Here is a 17,129-nt window from a genome sequence, read left to right as displayed (position 1 = left end):
ATTTATATTGGAGATCTTTTATGATTGTGATTGGGTTTCATTTATAGCCTATCTCAACTTGTTTGAGACTAAAGACTTGGTTGTTGTTGTTGTTGTTGTTGTATTTGTATTTGAGACCTCATTTGAAAACAAAAAAATTGCCTACCAAGAACCTCTTCTAGTGAGGCGAAGGTTTCAACCACCTACACCACCAAGAGTTACTTGTTCCATTTAAAGGTCTATAAAATAATAATATATATATATATATATAAAAAACAAATCGCTCAAAAATCTGACGGTTCACTTTCTTTCTGGACTGCCCAGAAATCTGGTGGTTTGGGCATTTTTAAAATTTTGAAAAAACATAGACATTTATGTTAATTTTTATTTAATGATAGATATTTAAAAAAATTAGAAAAATCTACTTCCGAAAAGACACTTCTTCATGGGTCTGTTCGGCAATGGGTGGAATAGTGGAGGAATAGAGGAATTAGAAATTGAGAATTAATCACTCTTTCTCTCTATTTCAATTGTACGTGTTCAGTAAATTCAACAAATGAAATATTAAAAGTAAATATTCATTAAATATAAGAATAGTAGGAAATGACTGTTGCACCATTGTTGAGTTGAGTTTCGTTAATGCACCAATCCGCTAAATACTATTAATTGATTAGAATTCATATTTAGTAAAATGTTGATCTACATGGCACACCTGCCAATGTGAAGTAGTGTTGTAAAAAACGTCCATTTAGGCCGATTAATCGGCCGATTAGTCGTTGGCGGTAACCAAACCGTCATGAGTTTTCCCGACTAATCGGTCGATTATTTCCGATTATGACCGATTATTTTCGATTAATCACTTGACGGTACTCTATCCGTCCAACAACCGCATACCGTTATTTACAACACTGATGTGAAGAGCTCACAGAAAACTCCCTAGAGCTATGCACCAAATGATGAATTTAAGCTAAAATCAAATTAGGGGTGAAGTTTATAAAGTTCAATGCAAGGTGAAAGGATATAAAGAGCAGCAAAATTTAAATAAAAAGTCAAGCTCCAGAATCATTTATATGGATCTATTCTCAAGTATAGTTCAATCATAGTAAAAAAAAAATCAAATATTTTTCTTCGAAAGATTAGAATGGCATTTTCATTGGGTCTGGCCCAATCATTCTTGTTTGGGCAAAGATCTGTGGCCCAAAACAGATATCAATAAACAAAAATTTCTTTCAATTATTGTTGTTTCCTGGGTTCTCATTACCTTTTGTTTTCCATTGCTTTCATCATCCTTTCTTGAGCGAATCATTAAAACTATATAATTAATGTCCTAACAATGCTCCCGATTTTGTGACGGCATTTTTTTTTTGAGAGAATCAACAGAGGTCAAGCCTCCGTTTTTCATTAACCAAAGCTGGTTACATTTTTTGGGTTTCTGAGTAGAAACCCGGTTTACAAAAATGAAAGACAGATAAGCAAATAAAACATAAAACATAAAATTTGAAACATAAAAGTAATGATAACTACCCAAATTTTTAAACCTAAATTATACTAAGTTTACTTGAATTGTATTTCTCCCTAACTATTATTTCTATCTTGATCTTCCGCTGTAGAAGCCCGCCACTGTGTTCTCACCTCTTGTATCAGAATCTCCCTTTGTTTGATCTTTTCCCTGAATATACGATTACACCTTTCCCTCCATATAACAAAGTATGCCTTGTGACGGCATTGTACTATTATATCTTGGATAGCGTAAATTTGACGGTAGAATATTATAATAACATAAGCGGTGCCTAAGTTTGACATTATTGGGAGCGTTTGGGAGAACACTGGAGCACCATATCAGCACGCACTTGAACAAAACCTTATTTTTCAGTATTTGAATGAGACACCCATTCCATCCCAATAATTCCAACAACGACTTCCCATCTCTATCTCTCTGCACTATCTTGCCAAAACATGGCGCATTAATTTGTGCACTTCAATTAACTGGAGAAAAAAATTATTTGCTAGAACATGGAATCTGCCTCAGTGAGACCTCATGCAGTTCTGATTCCACAACCAGCTCAAGGCCATGTCACACCCATGCTCCAACTAACAAAACTACTTCATTCAACAGGCTTCTATATCACCTATGTCAACTCAGAATACAACCAGAGGCGCTTTCTTCGGTCACGCGGGTCCGACTCGCTTAACGGGCTAGACGACTTCCGTTTTGAGTCCATACCCGATGGTTTACCGCCATCTGATGATGATGATGTCACTCAAGACATAGCCGAACTGTGTGTATCTATGACGAGGAATAGTGGTGCTCCGTTCAGGGAATTGTTGATCAGGCTGAATAATTCTACTTCGGAGCCGCCGGTAAACTGTGTGTATCTATGACGAGGAATAGTGGTGCTCCGTTCAGGGAATTGATGAGTTTTGCACAGAGAGTGGCCGAGGAATTGGGTATTCTTTCCTTGGTGTTTTGGACCACTAGCGCATGCGGTTTCATGGGCTACCTTCACTTCTCTGAGCTCATTGAAAGAGGCTATACTCCTCTGAAAGGTGACAAATTATTTTCGATCTGAATCTACTTAAAGTAGCATATATATCTTCATTTCAGTAAAGATATACCAATAAGTTTAAAAAATTATTTTAGATATACCAGTAAATATATATGAAATGAATTAGATACACATTATTTTAGAAGTTTTCAAAGGCAGCAAATATTTTTGATCTGCATCTACTTAAAGTAGCATATATGTATCATATATTTGAAGTTATGTTTACTTATTCATGTGACAGACGAGAGTTACCTAACCAATGGGTATCTCGATACACCAATTGATTGGATACGGGGGATGAAAGGCATTCGCTTAAAAGATATACCTAGCTTCATCCGTACCACTAACCGTGATGATACTATGCTCAATTTCGATGGAGGTGAGGCACAAAATGCTCTCGAGGCTCAAGGACTCATCCTTAATACATTTGAATCCTTAGAGCACGAGGTTATTTCAGCTCTCAGACAGAGCTTCCCTCGCCTATACACAGTCGGACCCCTTCCACTGCTAGTAAACAATTTACAACCAAGCAAATTGGACCTAATTGGATCAAATCTATGGAAAGAAGACACGGGGTGTGTTGGGTGGTTGGACACATACAAACCTCGTTCGGTTGTGTATGTGAATTTTGGTAGCATAACTGTCATGACAGCCGAGCATCTGAGCGAATTTGCTTGGGGTTTGGCTAATAGCAGGCACCCCTTTTTGTGGGTTATTAGGCCAGACCTAATCTCCGGCGAAAAGGCGATTTTGCCCGAGGGGTTTATATCTCAAACCAAAGATAGAGGTGTATTAGCAAGTTGGTGTCCACAAGATAAGGTGCTGTCGCATCCATCAGTTGGAGTGTTTCTAACACATAGCGGGTGGAACTCGACTCTAGAGAGCATATGCGGTGGTGTACCGATGATCTGTTGGCCGTTTTTCGCTGAACAACCGACAAATTGCCGGTATGTTTGTGCAAAATGGGAAATTGGATTGGAGATTGATGCTAATGTGAGGAGAGCTGAGGTTGAGAGTCTTGTGAGGGAGGCAATGGAAGGGGATAAAGGAAAGGATATAAAATTAAATGCTATGGAATGGAAGGAGAAAGCAGAGGAGGCCATAAAGCAAGGGAAACATTCATGTAAAGATTTTGATGAATTGGTCTTGTTTCTACTTACAGGAAGCAAGTTAAAACACACAACGTAAAGGAAATAAGTCGTGATCGATAAATTAATTTCCTGTAAAATGATATAATCTCAGTATGTTGGATTGAGAAATGCCATGTTTATCCTCTGTGATTAATAAAATACAAAGGAAAAGGTTGCTTTCATTGAAGAAAAAAACAATGGAAAAACTGTGTTTATCTTTTACAATTGAAACAAAATAAAACACAGAACTGCTTTACTATCCCTTAGCGTCTAGATTGTTCAATTTGGTCCCTCTATTTTGAGGTTTGTCAATTATTGTCCTTTCATCAACTCTGTTAGCTTTGATGTGTCGTCAGTTATATAGAGGGGGGCATACCATTCCAAATTAACTAGTTCTTAATTTTATATATCTAACAAAACAAAAGCCAGCTGGAGTATGTCAAGCATGATCAAGTATTGAAAGCATAATCCAAAAGGTAACAGTGAAACTAAGGAAAAGAACAATTGAACAACTCCAAATAGTTCATGTACCATTCTGAACAAAATACAATCTGATGGTATATTTTGAACAGCACACCGTAATTCAGGGACCAAAAATACAGTTTGCTCTTTGTCCGCACGAAATATTTGAAAATATCAAACATAAACTTTGAGTTAGAGATATTTCATATTAGTTAATGCACTCCATAAAAGTACTTGTCAGCTCTTTTTTTTTTTAAATCGGTACTTGTCAGCTCTTCGTTAATTGAAATTGCAGCTTAGTTTTCCTTTCTTAAATAATAATTATTATTATTATAAAGCTGGGTATTTACCCTTTTCATCCTTACTAATTACTCATTATTAACACATATTTCCATAGATAAACACCGATTTTACATTTAATTTAGTTGGTCTTACAGAAAGAAAATCACAAAAAAATAATTACGTGCAAAATAAAAGAATGGGAATAAATAGAAAAAAAAAACCATTATTTCATGGGGATCAAGAAGAAAATTACAGTACACAGGAAAAAAAAAATTAAAAAGTTGGGTTGCACTGTTCATGAATCCCTTTCAGGAAACATGTAATTTAGTTAAGTGATCAAGAATCTTCAATCTCGGGTTTTGATTCCATTGTAGGTATCCGTTGAGATGTTTCCCCATCTGATAAATTCATTAATTTCAAAAGTTACTAATATAATTTATTAAAAAGAAAGAAATTAAGCACATAAATATATACAATAGTTGTTTAAATTTATTTTTTTATTTTTTAAAAAAGCATTCATATACCAGTGGTGCTTGAATTTGGTACCTACAAAACTAACTACCAGTGTTAAGACATGCTAACCTGTGGTATTGGGAGACCGCTGCCGCGCATGTGGCGGAAGCTGGAGTTGGAAATTAGGAGGTAAAGAGGAGGTAAATTGTGGCTCCATTTGAGCCACCGGATATTGAACGTATGGTTGGTGTAGACCTTGGGAAGGCGATTGCAAGCCCGGCCGAGGAGCAGCTGTCATGAAGCCCATTTGGCCAAATGTGTACGGTAGTGGGCCAGGCGTAGGTGTTGAAGTTGGCCCGTACATCTGCTGGTAGTACTGTGCTGTCATCTGTGAGTTGTAGTAAGCCTGCTATTGTAAAATTATATAGGTTAAACTAATAATATTGCTATCTATAAAGCAAATACCACCTTGCCCTGTTACAGCATTGAATTATTGTTGCTTATGTTTCTCGCAAGTTTTCTTGTCATTACGCATTCACGCTCAAAGAGTAACCTTTTTTGGGTAGACACTTTAGCAAAACCTCTCTCCCTCTCTCTTTTTCTTTTATTTGTGTGGATTTCTGTGGTCAACAGTGTGGTTCAAACAACTTTAGAAACATAGTATAATGTCGGGTGACAAAAGAAACCAGGCAACTTGATTTTGCCATCTCAGTCCATTGTATGAGTCTATATTAGACCATTTGCAGAAAAAGTAAAAAAAAAAAAAAAGAGGAAGAAGAATGAGAGAGCCACTAAGATAAACTAGAATGCCAATCTATTTTTTTTTTTTTTTTTACTTTGTTTCACTGAGACAAAAATAATTAAATTGGAAGGCACTTGGTAGTTGATATAGTAAAACGCAATAGAAATGAATGCCTATGCATTTTTGTACTTTGTTTCACAGAGGAAAATTAAACTATTGGTTACCAAGCTAACAGTAAGGAAAAGAAATTACTTGTTGGTATATGTAATCGCTTGGGTAGGGCATATACCTGCAAAAACCATGACGAAGTAAGAAGTGTAAAGAAATATGGAAAAAATATGGTAACTGAGAAGCTGACACACTACCAGTGGAATGAGTTATAACAAGAATTCTACTCATAATAGAGTCAAATAACAAGCATCAGACAGCAAATGTGGCATGCTATATTGCTATGGTGGAAAAGGGCACAACTGCCCTTGTTGGGACCCCTTCTTACTAAGCTCATCCCTGCATCATTGTCTAATAAAAGTTTTTATAGGGACCAAATGTCTTTCAGGCAACAACTCTGTAGCCATTATATGAAGTAAAATATTTAATCTGTAGTTGCACATGTTATCTTTAGTTGTCTAGTAACTGGAACTAGATCCCACTTTGTGATTTGTACCCAATTGGGTATTAATTTGGATAGCAACAGTTAAAATTCAGAGTAAGAAACAATAAGTAGAGATCTTCAGAAATTACCAAGTTGATTGGTAAATCTATGTGAAAACTAACCATAATTGTTTTGTAAAATTGAAAAGAGAAACTGACCCAAATTGAGGTGGATAGACAAGTTGGGGCTGAGGTGGCACTTGGCCTTGGAACCTAAGATAGGGGGGACCTGTTGCCTCTGAGGATCCATGGTACTGGGGCCCACTTTGGTACCTTCCTGCACGTATCATTAATGAGTCTAAGATCATCTATTTCTTTCCAAGTTTCCATTATATATCACTACAACAAAGAGTAATATGTTAACATACATCCTCTTTTTACAACCATTTAGCTTTAATATGGCATCCAGGCATCATGGTAATGTGCAATGTTGGACTACCATATCAGTTGCATTCCCATTGACATGTAGGTTGTAACTTGTAACATTATTTATTAGTATCCTAAACAGACAATATTGTGCATTGCATAATCTGTAGTCAATGTGCAGTTGTACTGTCGGTTTCAATCATTATCTTCATTTTTTACTGTAACATGTCTGTATGATCTAATATATAAGATATGTTTACTGGCATCTATTCCCTCAACTTTATACCAGTTTCTATACATATTTTAATAATATTGCAGTCTTATCTGAGGTGTAGACTCGACCCTGAATTATTTATTTTTAAATAAACAAAAAAATTGCATTAGACCCTCTGCCAATATCTGTCCTTTTTCAAATGAAGAATGGCTAAAGCGTCAATAATTGTCATGTCTTGCTGTAATAAATTGGTTGAGTTTCTTTGGATTTTCTAAATTTTTATCTAATTTTGAATCTTTGCATTAGTTTTGGCAAGATGCGAGAACACCAAGGGATAAGGTATCGGGGCTGTCAGGGATACTGATGTGGACAGGGTCAACAGCATTACAAAAGCATACTATCATACCATCAGTACAGGACATCGGTATGAAGAGGAACAAAAGAATTTTTATGGTCTCTAAAAATCCTATAGGTAATATTTTGAAAACTGGGTATAGCTCTATGTATAATCTGATTGTTGCCTACCCGTCGACAGTCCATATACTGGTTAATTCACGGCAGTCCGCAACCCGCTAGTCGTAAGTAGTAGTAAAACTTTTTACCTGCTCCTAATAAAAAAATAAAAATACTGGCTACCCCCCAAACTAATGTTAAATAACTTACCCTCTCTTTGTTTTGTAATTAACACCCATAGGCTGTGGCCTGTGGGGATGGAATCTTGATCATTCCTTATGACCTTTGAGCACATATCCTATTTTTCTATGTTTTGGCATTTCAAATCTAAAAGGGGAAGTGGTTGTGGTCTCATCCAGCATATATAGCATATTCTCAGAAAATCAGCTTTAATCACAAAAAAAATAATAATAATAAAAGAATAAATGCAAAAATCAGGTTTTGGCAACCATGCATAGACCTGGACTCTGGAGGCACGTTGCACTCAGAAATAGGCCAGGTTGGCAAAACCATAGTGGGCAACCATTAATCTCTAGTTCCTATGGGCTGGCAATGTCTTTTTATTGCTGTTTAATGGGCCCCACCATTTGCTAGATTGAGATCATAGGATATACTATTAAAAGCTTAATGAAAATATTTATGCAGGGCAATGCTTCTTATCCCCCATTAAACAAAGCATGTTGTCTCCAAAGTTAGATGTGTGCATGCAGTTGAATTAGTAATTAAGTACGCGTAAATTAAGAAATTAATGGACTTGCATGTCAAAATTTAGATTAGTGTATTTTTGAGACTTCATGAATTACCCTATAATTATATTTCTTCTAAACACTAATATTAGTTTGCTTGCTACAAAATCCCTAATACAGATGAAATAAATTACGCAGAATACAGCTAGCGCAATGCTGGTTTCTCTAATAATTAACATATTAAGTTTCTTGTCTGATTTTTATTCAGTAACTCATGGAGGAATATAACTATTTTTGGTATAGTTACTAAAAGTAGGACATGTAATTTAATGCAATAATGTCAATTGATACTTATTAAATACTCTGTGTTGGAATTACCTGTAGGAGGTGAAGGTCTTGGTCTGCCCATGGAAGCAATGTTACAGTTGGCACGCCTTCCATCGATAAATGGGTTTGGATCCTCCACAGCCCGCCTGGCAGATTCTGGGTCTCGAAATGTCACCTGTAGAACTTATTTTTCTTATTGGTATGTATTTAACTCGTTAATAGCTATGATGTGAACAAATGTGAAAAGTTTTATTTTTCATATGTTATTCTCAAAGAATAAATATCTCCACAGCATTACAATAGTTATTGTTAGGTTATTTGCTGGAAACGTTAAGTTTAACTAATTTCCATAGAAAAATATTTGACAGTTTTGTATTACATTCCTTTAAAAAAAGGTTCTAAAATTAGCACATTTAAACAAAAATTAAAATTTAGTTACAACTTAAAAATATATAAAAGAAAGAAGAAGAAAAAAGAGATAGAGGTCGAACAAAAGCAAAATATTTAAAAAGTTTGTGATTATCATATAATAATTACTAAAAGGAGAAGATGCCGCTTACACTTTACTATTATGAGTCAAGAAAAAGGAAAAATAGTAAGCAACCTTATCTACAACCGTTAGCGTATCTTTTAATTCTCTTCTAGAGGCATGTTCAAGCGACAGTAGTATCTTTTCTTGAGATTAATAAAGGGTAAAAGGAAAACAAGGAGAGTAAAAAACAAATAATCTATGCCAGAACCTTGATCACTTCTTCATGTAGGATTATGTATGGATCATTACTCAATATTAGGTAATTAAAATAAAAATAATTAAAGAGAAGGTTAATTTACTTACAAAACCATAGCCTTTTGATCGGCCTGTAAAGCGATCTGTTATGATAACAGACTCCAAGATATCCCCAAACTGCGCAAAGTACTTGTGCAGCTCTTCTGTTTGGGTCTCCCATGCGAGACCCCCAACAAACACCTTCGTGTAGGTCGTGTCGCCATATCTTGACCTAAACTGAGCACCAGAAGTTGACGAAGGGCCGCTTGAACAGGCCGCCATGTAACCAAACAAAGAAGAGAAGAAGAGAGCTCTGAGACAGAAGAGAGAATTAAAAGAGAGGGAGTGTGAGTGTGATGTAAAGCAGTTGTTGTTGTGGTGTTTTTTATCTCGTTTTCCTCTTCACTTGTCAGAGAGGAGAGAAGTAGAGAAGGGGAAGAAGAAAAGAGTTTGACTCCGACTCATCAAAAAAAAAAAGGAGTTGAATTTTGCGTATCGGAATATTGATCCTTATCTCTTAATTTTTCTTAGCACGCCTTTCTCCTCTTCTTGCGAGCGCGCTTCTCTTCGTCTTCTTGGATGGAGTTTCCTCCTTCCATATCAGAGAGAGAAAGAGAGAATCAATTAGCTAGCCAGCAAGAGAGGAGGGGATCTGACAGTTGCGATGGGGGTATCTCTGGCTGTATGGAAAGAGAGAGAGAAGTTGGAATTTGAAAAAGGGATTTGATACAGTGCATGACCATTCCTAGTTTCTAAACTTTTTCTGGTCTAATTACTTTTTTTTTTTTTTAAGTCTGATTACTTTAAGGGAGAATTTCAAATATAACCCTAAAAAATCGCGTTATAAGTAGAGAAATAATCATTTATCTTCAAAAAATTAATCAGTTAGAGAATGATACATTTTTCTTATGCAAACTACATATTTTTATTTTTTAATAAATAAAAAATAGATACTTTATATATTAAAATAAGTTTAAATTGGAAATCAATAAATTTGACAAATTTTTGAGTTTGTGAGGTTGTAAAATTTAGAAGGACAAAACGTACTATGTCTCTCAACCAACTTCGAAAGTAGAGACCACCTCTTGTGGACCTATTGCTTCTCAATCAGGTTTTGGAGAAGTCTCATGGCGCACATGAATGTCAGCCTAGCACCAACAACAATGACAATTACTCAAGCATGGTGGGAGATAAGGGAGACAATAGACCAACGATGTAGAAATACAGTTTGAGATGCTAGGCACTGTGGCGTGAGAGGAATCGCTGCATCTTCTCGGACCAAAGAAAGACACTAGAAGTGCTAATATGTGACACTGTCACAGACATCCGGTGTTGGATGGAGCACTGGTAGAGAGATGGTTCTACACTTTGGATTTTAATAATACTAAGGATTGTAAATGATGCATTAGATTTTCTAATTAGGAGGTGCTGTAAATAAACATTTAATCTTTTTTAATACAAAATGTTAGAGGCTAACCTTAAAAAAAAATTACAAGAGCAAATATGATATTATGATTTTTGAAGGAGAGATATGTAATTTAGAGATTTTTTGGAGGATATCATGAAATTCGTCCTTAAATTTAATTATTTGGTTTGGATTTCTCTCTCCACTTTTTCGTTTCCTCCCTGTCTTGGCCCGATCAAAAATAAATTAATGTTGGGATCATTTCGCATTGGCCGGTTACAGGGTCCAATAACCAGCTCTCTGTTGCCTGCTATTTGTAATTATTAAATCCATCTACTGCCTGTATAATGGTAGATGAATTTAATATATATGTTTGTTTAGTCACTAGAATGTTAATGTTCCAATAATTAAAAAGTTGGAAGGGCTGTTGGCAGTACCGGATTCACAACTTCCAGTATTTCCTATATAGCTTTTATTTCTGTAACTGTTCTATATTTAAAAGATGGGTGCGGTACTTCATGTGTAGCCATATTTGTAATGGGAGCAAATTACAGTTAGAGACAAATCAGAAATTTATTATAACAAAAGCTGAATTTGATAAAATAAAAATAAAAAGTGTTATGGGAGGAAATTAGAGTTAGACGAAGTCAGAAATTTATTATAACAAAAGCTGATTATTATTTTTATTTTTTTTAAGAAAAAGGAGGGTTAAGGTCTCAAATTTCAGTTACGGAGACACAAGATGTGTACGGTTGTACATTATACAAAATAATGAAAGCTGAATTTAATAAAAAAAATTAATATTCACCATGATATATTTTAGAACGAGTCATATTTATTATTTTAATTAAATGAATATTTAATTAAAAATAACCGAAATTACATATAAAATTCCAAACTTTCTTAAACCAAAGAGACTTAGTTATTCATGGTTGAAGATTTTGATAGAGCAACTTTTAATTCATAAAACACACTGATAATAAAATCAAAATAATAATGCATGCTTATAACGCGTGTGCTGCATGAATAAAACTACTATTTCAAAATGTTTATCCATTATCTCACGACTCCCTTTAAATCCACTCTTGATTACAATGTCAGAAATATCAACCACAACAAAAATAAATACACACATAATGGTTTAGTTTTTGTATCATTCATCACAAATTTTGCTATAAAACTGTAGATGCAAAAGATCAGTAGTTGAAATAATATTGAAAAAAATAAGTTAGGCCAATTAATTTGTTGTTCCTAATGTACAAGCTGTCCCTTTAAGTGAGCCAGATGGATTGGATTAGGATAATGGCCAAATGGGCCATCTAGTGCAACCAGTTCAGATGTGGGCCCCACTTGAGGTTGTCAACCATTAGGTTATTACCTCTTTATTAAGCCATTGGTTCACACTTTGGTCTTTATCCAAAGCCCCTTTGATTAGCATAATAATTATTTTAATTGCTTCTGCTTGACCAAAGAAGCTGTATTAATTCAAGTTCTGATTTTGCTATTTCTTTCATAAAAATTGTAAGATTTGACGAGGTTGTCAATATATTCAACCAAATTAATTTATCAATTTTGCGAAATTGTTTGATAGGAACAAATCAAGTAAATTTTGCAACGCCTTGTCAGAAATCATACATTCATCCCGTCGTTATCATCCCAATCATGGGGAGATAATTAAAGAAACAAAATCCAATATATATTTTCTACTGAATCAGGATAAGAGAAATATAATCCGGAAATTCATCTCTGTGGAGGATAAATTTTATAGAATATATGATATCTTCAAGCTCCGAAATTTTTATAAATATCCAAATTAATTAATAAATTACCAAATTTACCCCATTTTTTGAAAAATCTCGAAAAATACCCAAACCGGTAATTGGATAACCGGAATTAGCTCTTCTTTCCAGGTTTCGGTTGACCGGAATTGTGAAATGAAACCGGTCAAGATCTAACCGGAAATGTGTTATGGAACCGGTTATTGGTTAACCAGATTTTTGATAGGTTAGCAGTTAACTGGAAATGCATATCCGGTTAACAGAGAACCGGAAAGAGGGACGGAAATGCATATCCGGTTAACAGAGAACCGGAAAGAGGGACGGAGGATTTATTTAAGCTGATGGCGCTGTGGGTTAGAAGAGAAGCTAGAAGTAGATGGCACTGTGTATTTGTGTGGACCACACCATTTGTACGCAAAAGATGCGCATGTATCAAGCGTTGGAGCGCCCCAGGCAGGTTCCCGGTTTTTAGTTTGGGGCTCAGGACGAAGAACTGGAAAGCGAGTCCACGACTAGTGTTGTAGAAGCATCACCGGACCATGCATAGATCCTCTATCGGGCTCGGTAGCGACACATAGATGTCGATACAAATATGCAAGAACCACTCCACCCCAATTGTACGGTACCGGCTGATCCAAATTCACAATTAGATCGAGATACCACAACAGTATCTCGTCCCCGCTACTGTCTGGGAACAAACTGGACGACATCAGGTCCAAGATATATTCACGGACATACCTAGCAAAATTTAAGACAATGTGAGTACATTATTGATAGGCTAAAGCACGAATAAATTGATATATATATATAATTACCACTTCAGCGTTTGATCGTCGCGATCTGCCGGTAGCTCCTCAAATCGTTCACGAAACTTAGATTTCAGGAAAGTCAACTCCATGCTTCTTTCATTTCCCTCAGGCCCCCGTTTTTTCATAAGTTTACTCTGCTCATGCTCTTCGATTCCTAACAACTTGAAGAGCCGGCCTTTTGCATTCCTACCATCTGTACTCCCCGTCACTAGGACTCCCGTAATGGGCAAACCCCACAAACAGCTCACGTCCTCCAAAGTAACTGTAGTTTATCAAATAAAAAAATATAAATTTCTTCATTTGAATTATCAGTAAATTATCACGAAGAACATATTTATTTAAAGTAGTTTTTAAGTTAATACATGTCATCTCTCCGAAGGGAAGATGAAAGGTGTGTGTCTTAGGACGCCACCGCTCCACAAGTCCGTGTATTAGCGCCGCATCAATTTTTTTATAAGGCATGACTGCGATCTGGTATAAACCCAATCGAATCGAGAATGGCGCGTATGCAACGTGGTACGTGGTCTGACAACGGTAGTGCTTCACGTTTATAACCTCTTTTTTCTACATTACCGAAAATAAAAATTAGAAATTAAAACAAGAATATATTTCTGAACAAGTCAAAAAAAAGAAATAACTAATTGCTTACCTCCTCAGAAGCCTGACACACTATGTGATTACTGTGCGGTATCCACAACAGATCACTAAAAGTACCCTGCGCCATATCTATTTCATCATTCATTTCGTCTGCCATGCTACAAAATTAATTCAAAGTTAATTCATTGTTTTTGAAATTTTTAAACTAATCTAAACCGTTTTGGATGTTTCTAATTATTTCTAAACCAATTTAGATTACCTAAATCATTCTAAACCGTTTCATAACCAATTTGCAAATTTCTAAACTATTTTACACCATTTTGAAATTTTCTAAATTATTCGGCCAACAATTTCGCATTGTCTAAATTATTCTACACTATTTTCGAACTTTCTAATTATTCATACATCATTTTGGAATTTTCAACATTATTCTTAACCATTTTAGAATTTTACAAATTACTCTAAACTATTTTGAAACTTTCTACACTATTCTAGACTATTTTGGAACTTTCTAAATTATTCGGGCACCATCTTAAAATTTTCTAAATTATTCTACACTATTTTACAAATTTCTAAATTATTTTTTACCATTTTAAAATTTTATAAATTACTCTAAACCATTTTGAAACTTTCTAAATTATCCGGGCATCATTTTAAATTTTTCTAAAATATTCTACACTATTTTGGAACTTTCTAAATTACTTTTCACCATTTTAAAATTTTACAAATTAATCTAAACCATTTTGGAATTTTATAAATTACTCTAAACAATTTTTCAATTTCACTTCACGGTACATAGACATGCATCGGCATATTAGACATGCATTTTTGTTATTCATAGTTCTAAGAAGTTATTTTGGTTATTTCCAAATAATATTCCAAAATAACTATTTTATTCCAAATAAATATGTCAAATATATTCCAAATATATTCCAAATAATATTCCAAATAATTTTCCAAACAATCTAAATAATATTTCAAATAATTCTAGACAATCTAAATAATCTTTCAAATAATTTTAAACAATCTAATCAATATTCTAAATTATTCTAATCAATATTATAAACTATTCTAATACTAAACAAATAAAATAAAAAAATCGGATAACCACAGAGGCTCTCTCTTCCTCCTCTGCCTTTTCCTTCCTCACAGCAACAGCCTCCCGCCCTCCCATAACCCATAACTCAGTTCCTATATAAAAAAAAATTCACTCATGCGCCAACAGTAACCCCCTCCCACGCGCCAGCCCCCACGCCACTCGTCCACGCCCCCCAGCTCGCGCCCATCTTTCCGGTTAACTAACAACCGGTTTCTTGGTCCGGTTAACCACTAACCGAAAGTTTTTCCTAATTTCGGTTAACCGTTAACCGGTCATTTTCAACGAATCCGGGAGATGGAGAACCGGATATATTGGCTCTTTCCGGTTATTGGAGCACCGGGTTGGGTAATTTTCAAATTTCATTACAAAAAAAGTTAGAATCCGTAATTTATTATTAATTTTGGGTATTTATAAAAATTTCGGCCATTAATTCGTAAGTTATGTTCATTTTAATGATACAATCGTATGCTTTTTTACACTTCCATTAATAATTGGAGAAGTAAGCTCTAAAGATTATTTTTATGGTAGCTAAATAAATTTCAAGCTAGATTAAATTTGATATGAGACGGCATTGACTTTGAAATATAATTTAACCATCTTTCAAGGTCGTTAGAGGGTTTATAAATTTTACGATTTTTCAAGGTTTTTTTTTAAAACTTGGTAGTACGATTTTTCAAGGTTGCTCGTTGCTTCTCATACATACTTGGAACATTAAATCTCAGTTGTTGTTAAGAAGTAATGGTAACGGTACTGACATTTCAGTAAACTCTCCCAAGTTCAATAAAATAGAATGGGATTTTTCCTTTTGTAGTCGTCTATGTTTTCTTTGTTTTTTTTTTTTTTTTTTTTTTAAGAATAACAATAGCATTAGAATTTTTTTTTAACTTAAGCAACACTAAGCTTGATTTTTAGACTAAATATTAATTAGAAATTCTAAATAATGCATAAATTCAATTTCCCAAAATAAAGAAGAAAAATTGATGCCGAACTGAAGAGAGAACTCATATTCATATTCATCTGAACTGGGGGTGTCAATGGGTACAATACAGGTAGGGTGCAACCATTTTCATACCCATACCCACTATGACTTGATCTTACTCATACCCTACTCATACCCATTAAGATTTGTCTTACCCTATCCTACTCATATCTGTTAAAATTAGCAGGTAACGAAACGGTAGCGGGTGAATAAAGAATAATACAAATATAATAGTTTTATTATTTTTTACAAATAAACCATTAAAACTTATCATGTTATACATATGCGATCACAATTACTAATATAAAATTAAGAGTAAAACTAGGGTGTTCTTGAGCTCACCAAGGTGTTTGGTGAACTTAACTCCAAAATATATTATATTGGTTTCAAACGACACATCCAAGCCGTTGAAATCCATATACTTCACAAGTGATGAATTTACATGCAAAGATGTTAATTTTTCAAATTATAAGGTCAAGCGGTCAAAATTAGAAGGTTTATAAATTAATTTTAGTGCATTCATTTTTTGAACATTTTTTTATTACTTGACTTTATACAAAATTAATTCAAAGTTATAAAAACTTTACATGTAAATTCATCACCCGTAAAGTAAATTGGTTTTAACGGTTTGGATTTATTGTTTAAAGTCAATTTAATAGGTTTTAGAATTAAGCTCACCAAACAACTGCGTGAACTTAAGAACACCTAGTTCTACTCTAAAATTAAATTATAATATAAAATTAATTCTAATTAATAGTTTTTTATAAAGCAAAAATAATAATCAAAATTACAAATATCTCTTCTAACAAATTCAATTTCTTAACTAAATAACAAAACTTTCAAATAAAAAAGTAAAATGTTTAGCATAATATTCTTCCTACAATAAAATGCATACATTTTCTCATGATATAATTTATTTTATATAATTACCTGTTACGCAACAGGTACGAAATAACATTTATTTATACCCATAGTCGTTTATCTAACGAAAAAAAATCCTTACCCATACCCATACCCAATAAGCTAACAAAAAAAATCTTACCCATACTCATCTTATCGAATGTAATACGGATAGGATAAACGGGTAAACGGATGTCATTGACACCCCTAATCTGAACGTGCATCTCACAAAATAAACGCGAAGATGCATCCTCTCATGCATTTACATGTTCATTTTGAGCATGTATTCAGACATTCGTTCTAAAATATATGAATGTCTAAAACATATCTGTATTCGAGAACTAATTTTTGATTTAGTGATAAAATTAATGTTTTATATAAAAGATTGCAGGTTTGAAAGCCGAATAAAAGATCCTTTATGAATATAAAAAAAAAAAAATTAAGTGACTTGATCCCTAATTTTACTTGAAAAAAAAAAAGTTACACATATGTTTAGATAATCTCG

General features: G+C 34.2%; 2 protein-coding genes across 3 annotated transcripts; one reads left to right on the top strand and one right to left on the bottom strand.

Annotated features, from left to right (window-relative positions):
• Positions 1-1,870: 1,870 nt before the first annotated feature.
• LOC144566192 (7-deoxyloganetin glucosyltransferase-like) lies at positions 1,871-3,785 on the top strand. The gene is made up of 3 exons (XM_078316132.1): positions 1,871-2,351; positions 2,387-2,526; positions 2,767-3,785. The coding sequence occupies exons 1-3, from the start codon at positions 1,993-1,995 to the stop codon at positions 3,711-3,713; spliced, it is 1,446 nt and encodes a 481-aa protein (XP_078172258.1). The 5' UTR covers positions 1,871-1,992; the 3' UTR covers positions 3,714-3,785.
• Positions 3,786-4,505: 720 nt separating this feature from the next.
• On the bottom strand, positions 4,506-9,804 carry LOC144566191 (uncharacterized). 2 transcript variants are annotated; one of them, XM_078316131.1, is made up of 6 exons: positions 9,127-9,804; positions 8,343-8,466; positions 6,405-6,522; positions 5,847-5,883; positions 4,982-5,258; positions 4,506-4,797 (listed from the first exon to the last, which is right to left on the bottom strand). In XM_078316131.1, the coding sequence occupies exons 1-6, from the start codon at positions 9,337-9,339 to the stop codon at positions 4,736-4,738; spliced, it is 831 nt and encodes a 276-aa protein (XP_078172257.1). In that variant the 5' UTR covers positions 9,340-9,804; the 3' UTR covers positions 4,506-4,735. The 2 variants fall into 2 exon arrangements, with proteins under 2 accessions (XP_078172257.1, XP_078172256.1); XM_078316130.1 differs by having other exon boundaries at positions 4,982-5,261; positions 9,127-9,794.
• Positions 9,805-17,129: the final 7,325 nt, after the last annotated feature.

The sequence above is a fragment of the Carex rostrata genome, chromosome 15 (assembly GCF_964058835.1).
Source record: "Carex rostrata chromosome 15, lpCarRost1.2, whole genome shotgun sequence".
Lineage (NCBI taxonomy): Eukaryota > Viridiplantae > Streptophyta > Magnoliopsida > Poales > Cyperaceae > Carex > Carex rostrata.
Note: the sequence above shows the minus strand (reverse complement) of the source record. Positions and strands in the feature narration are given on the sequence as shown.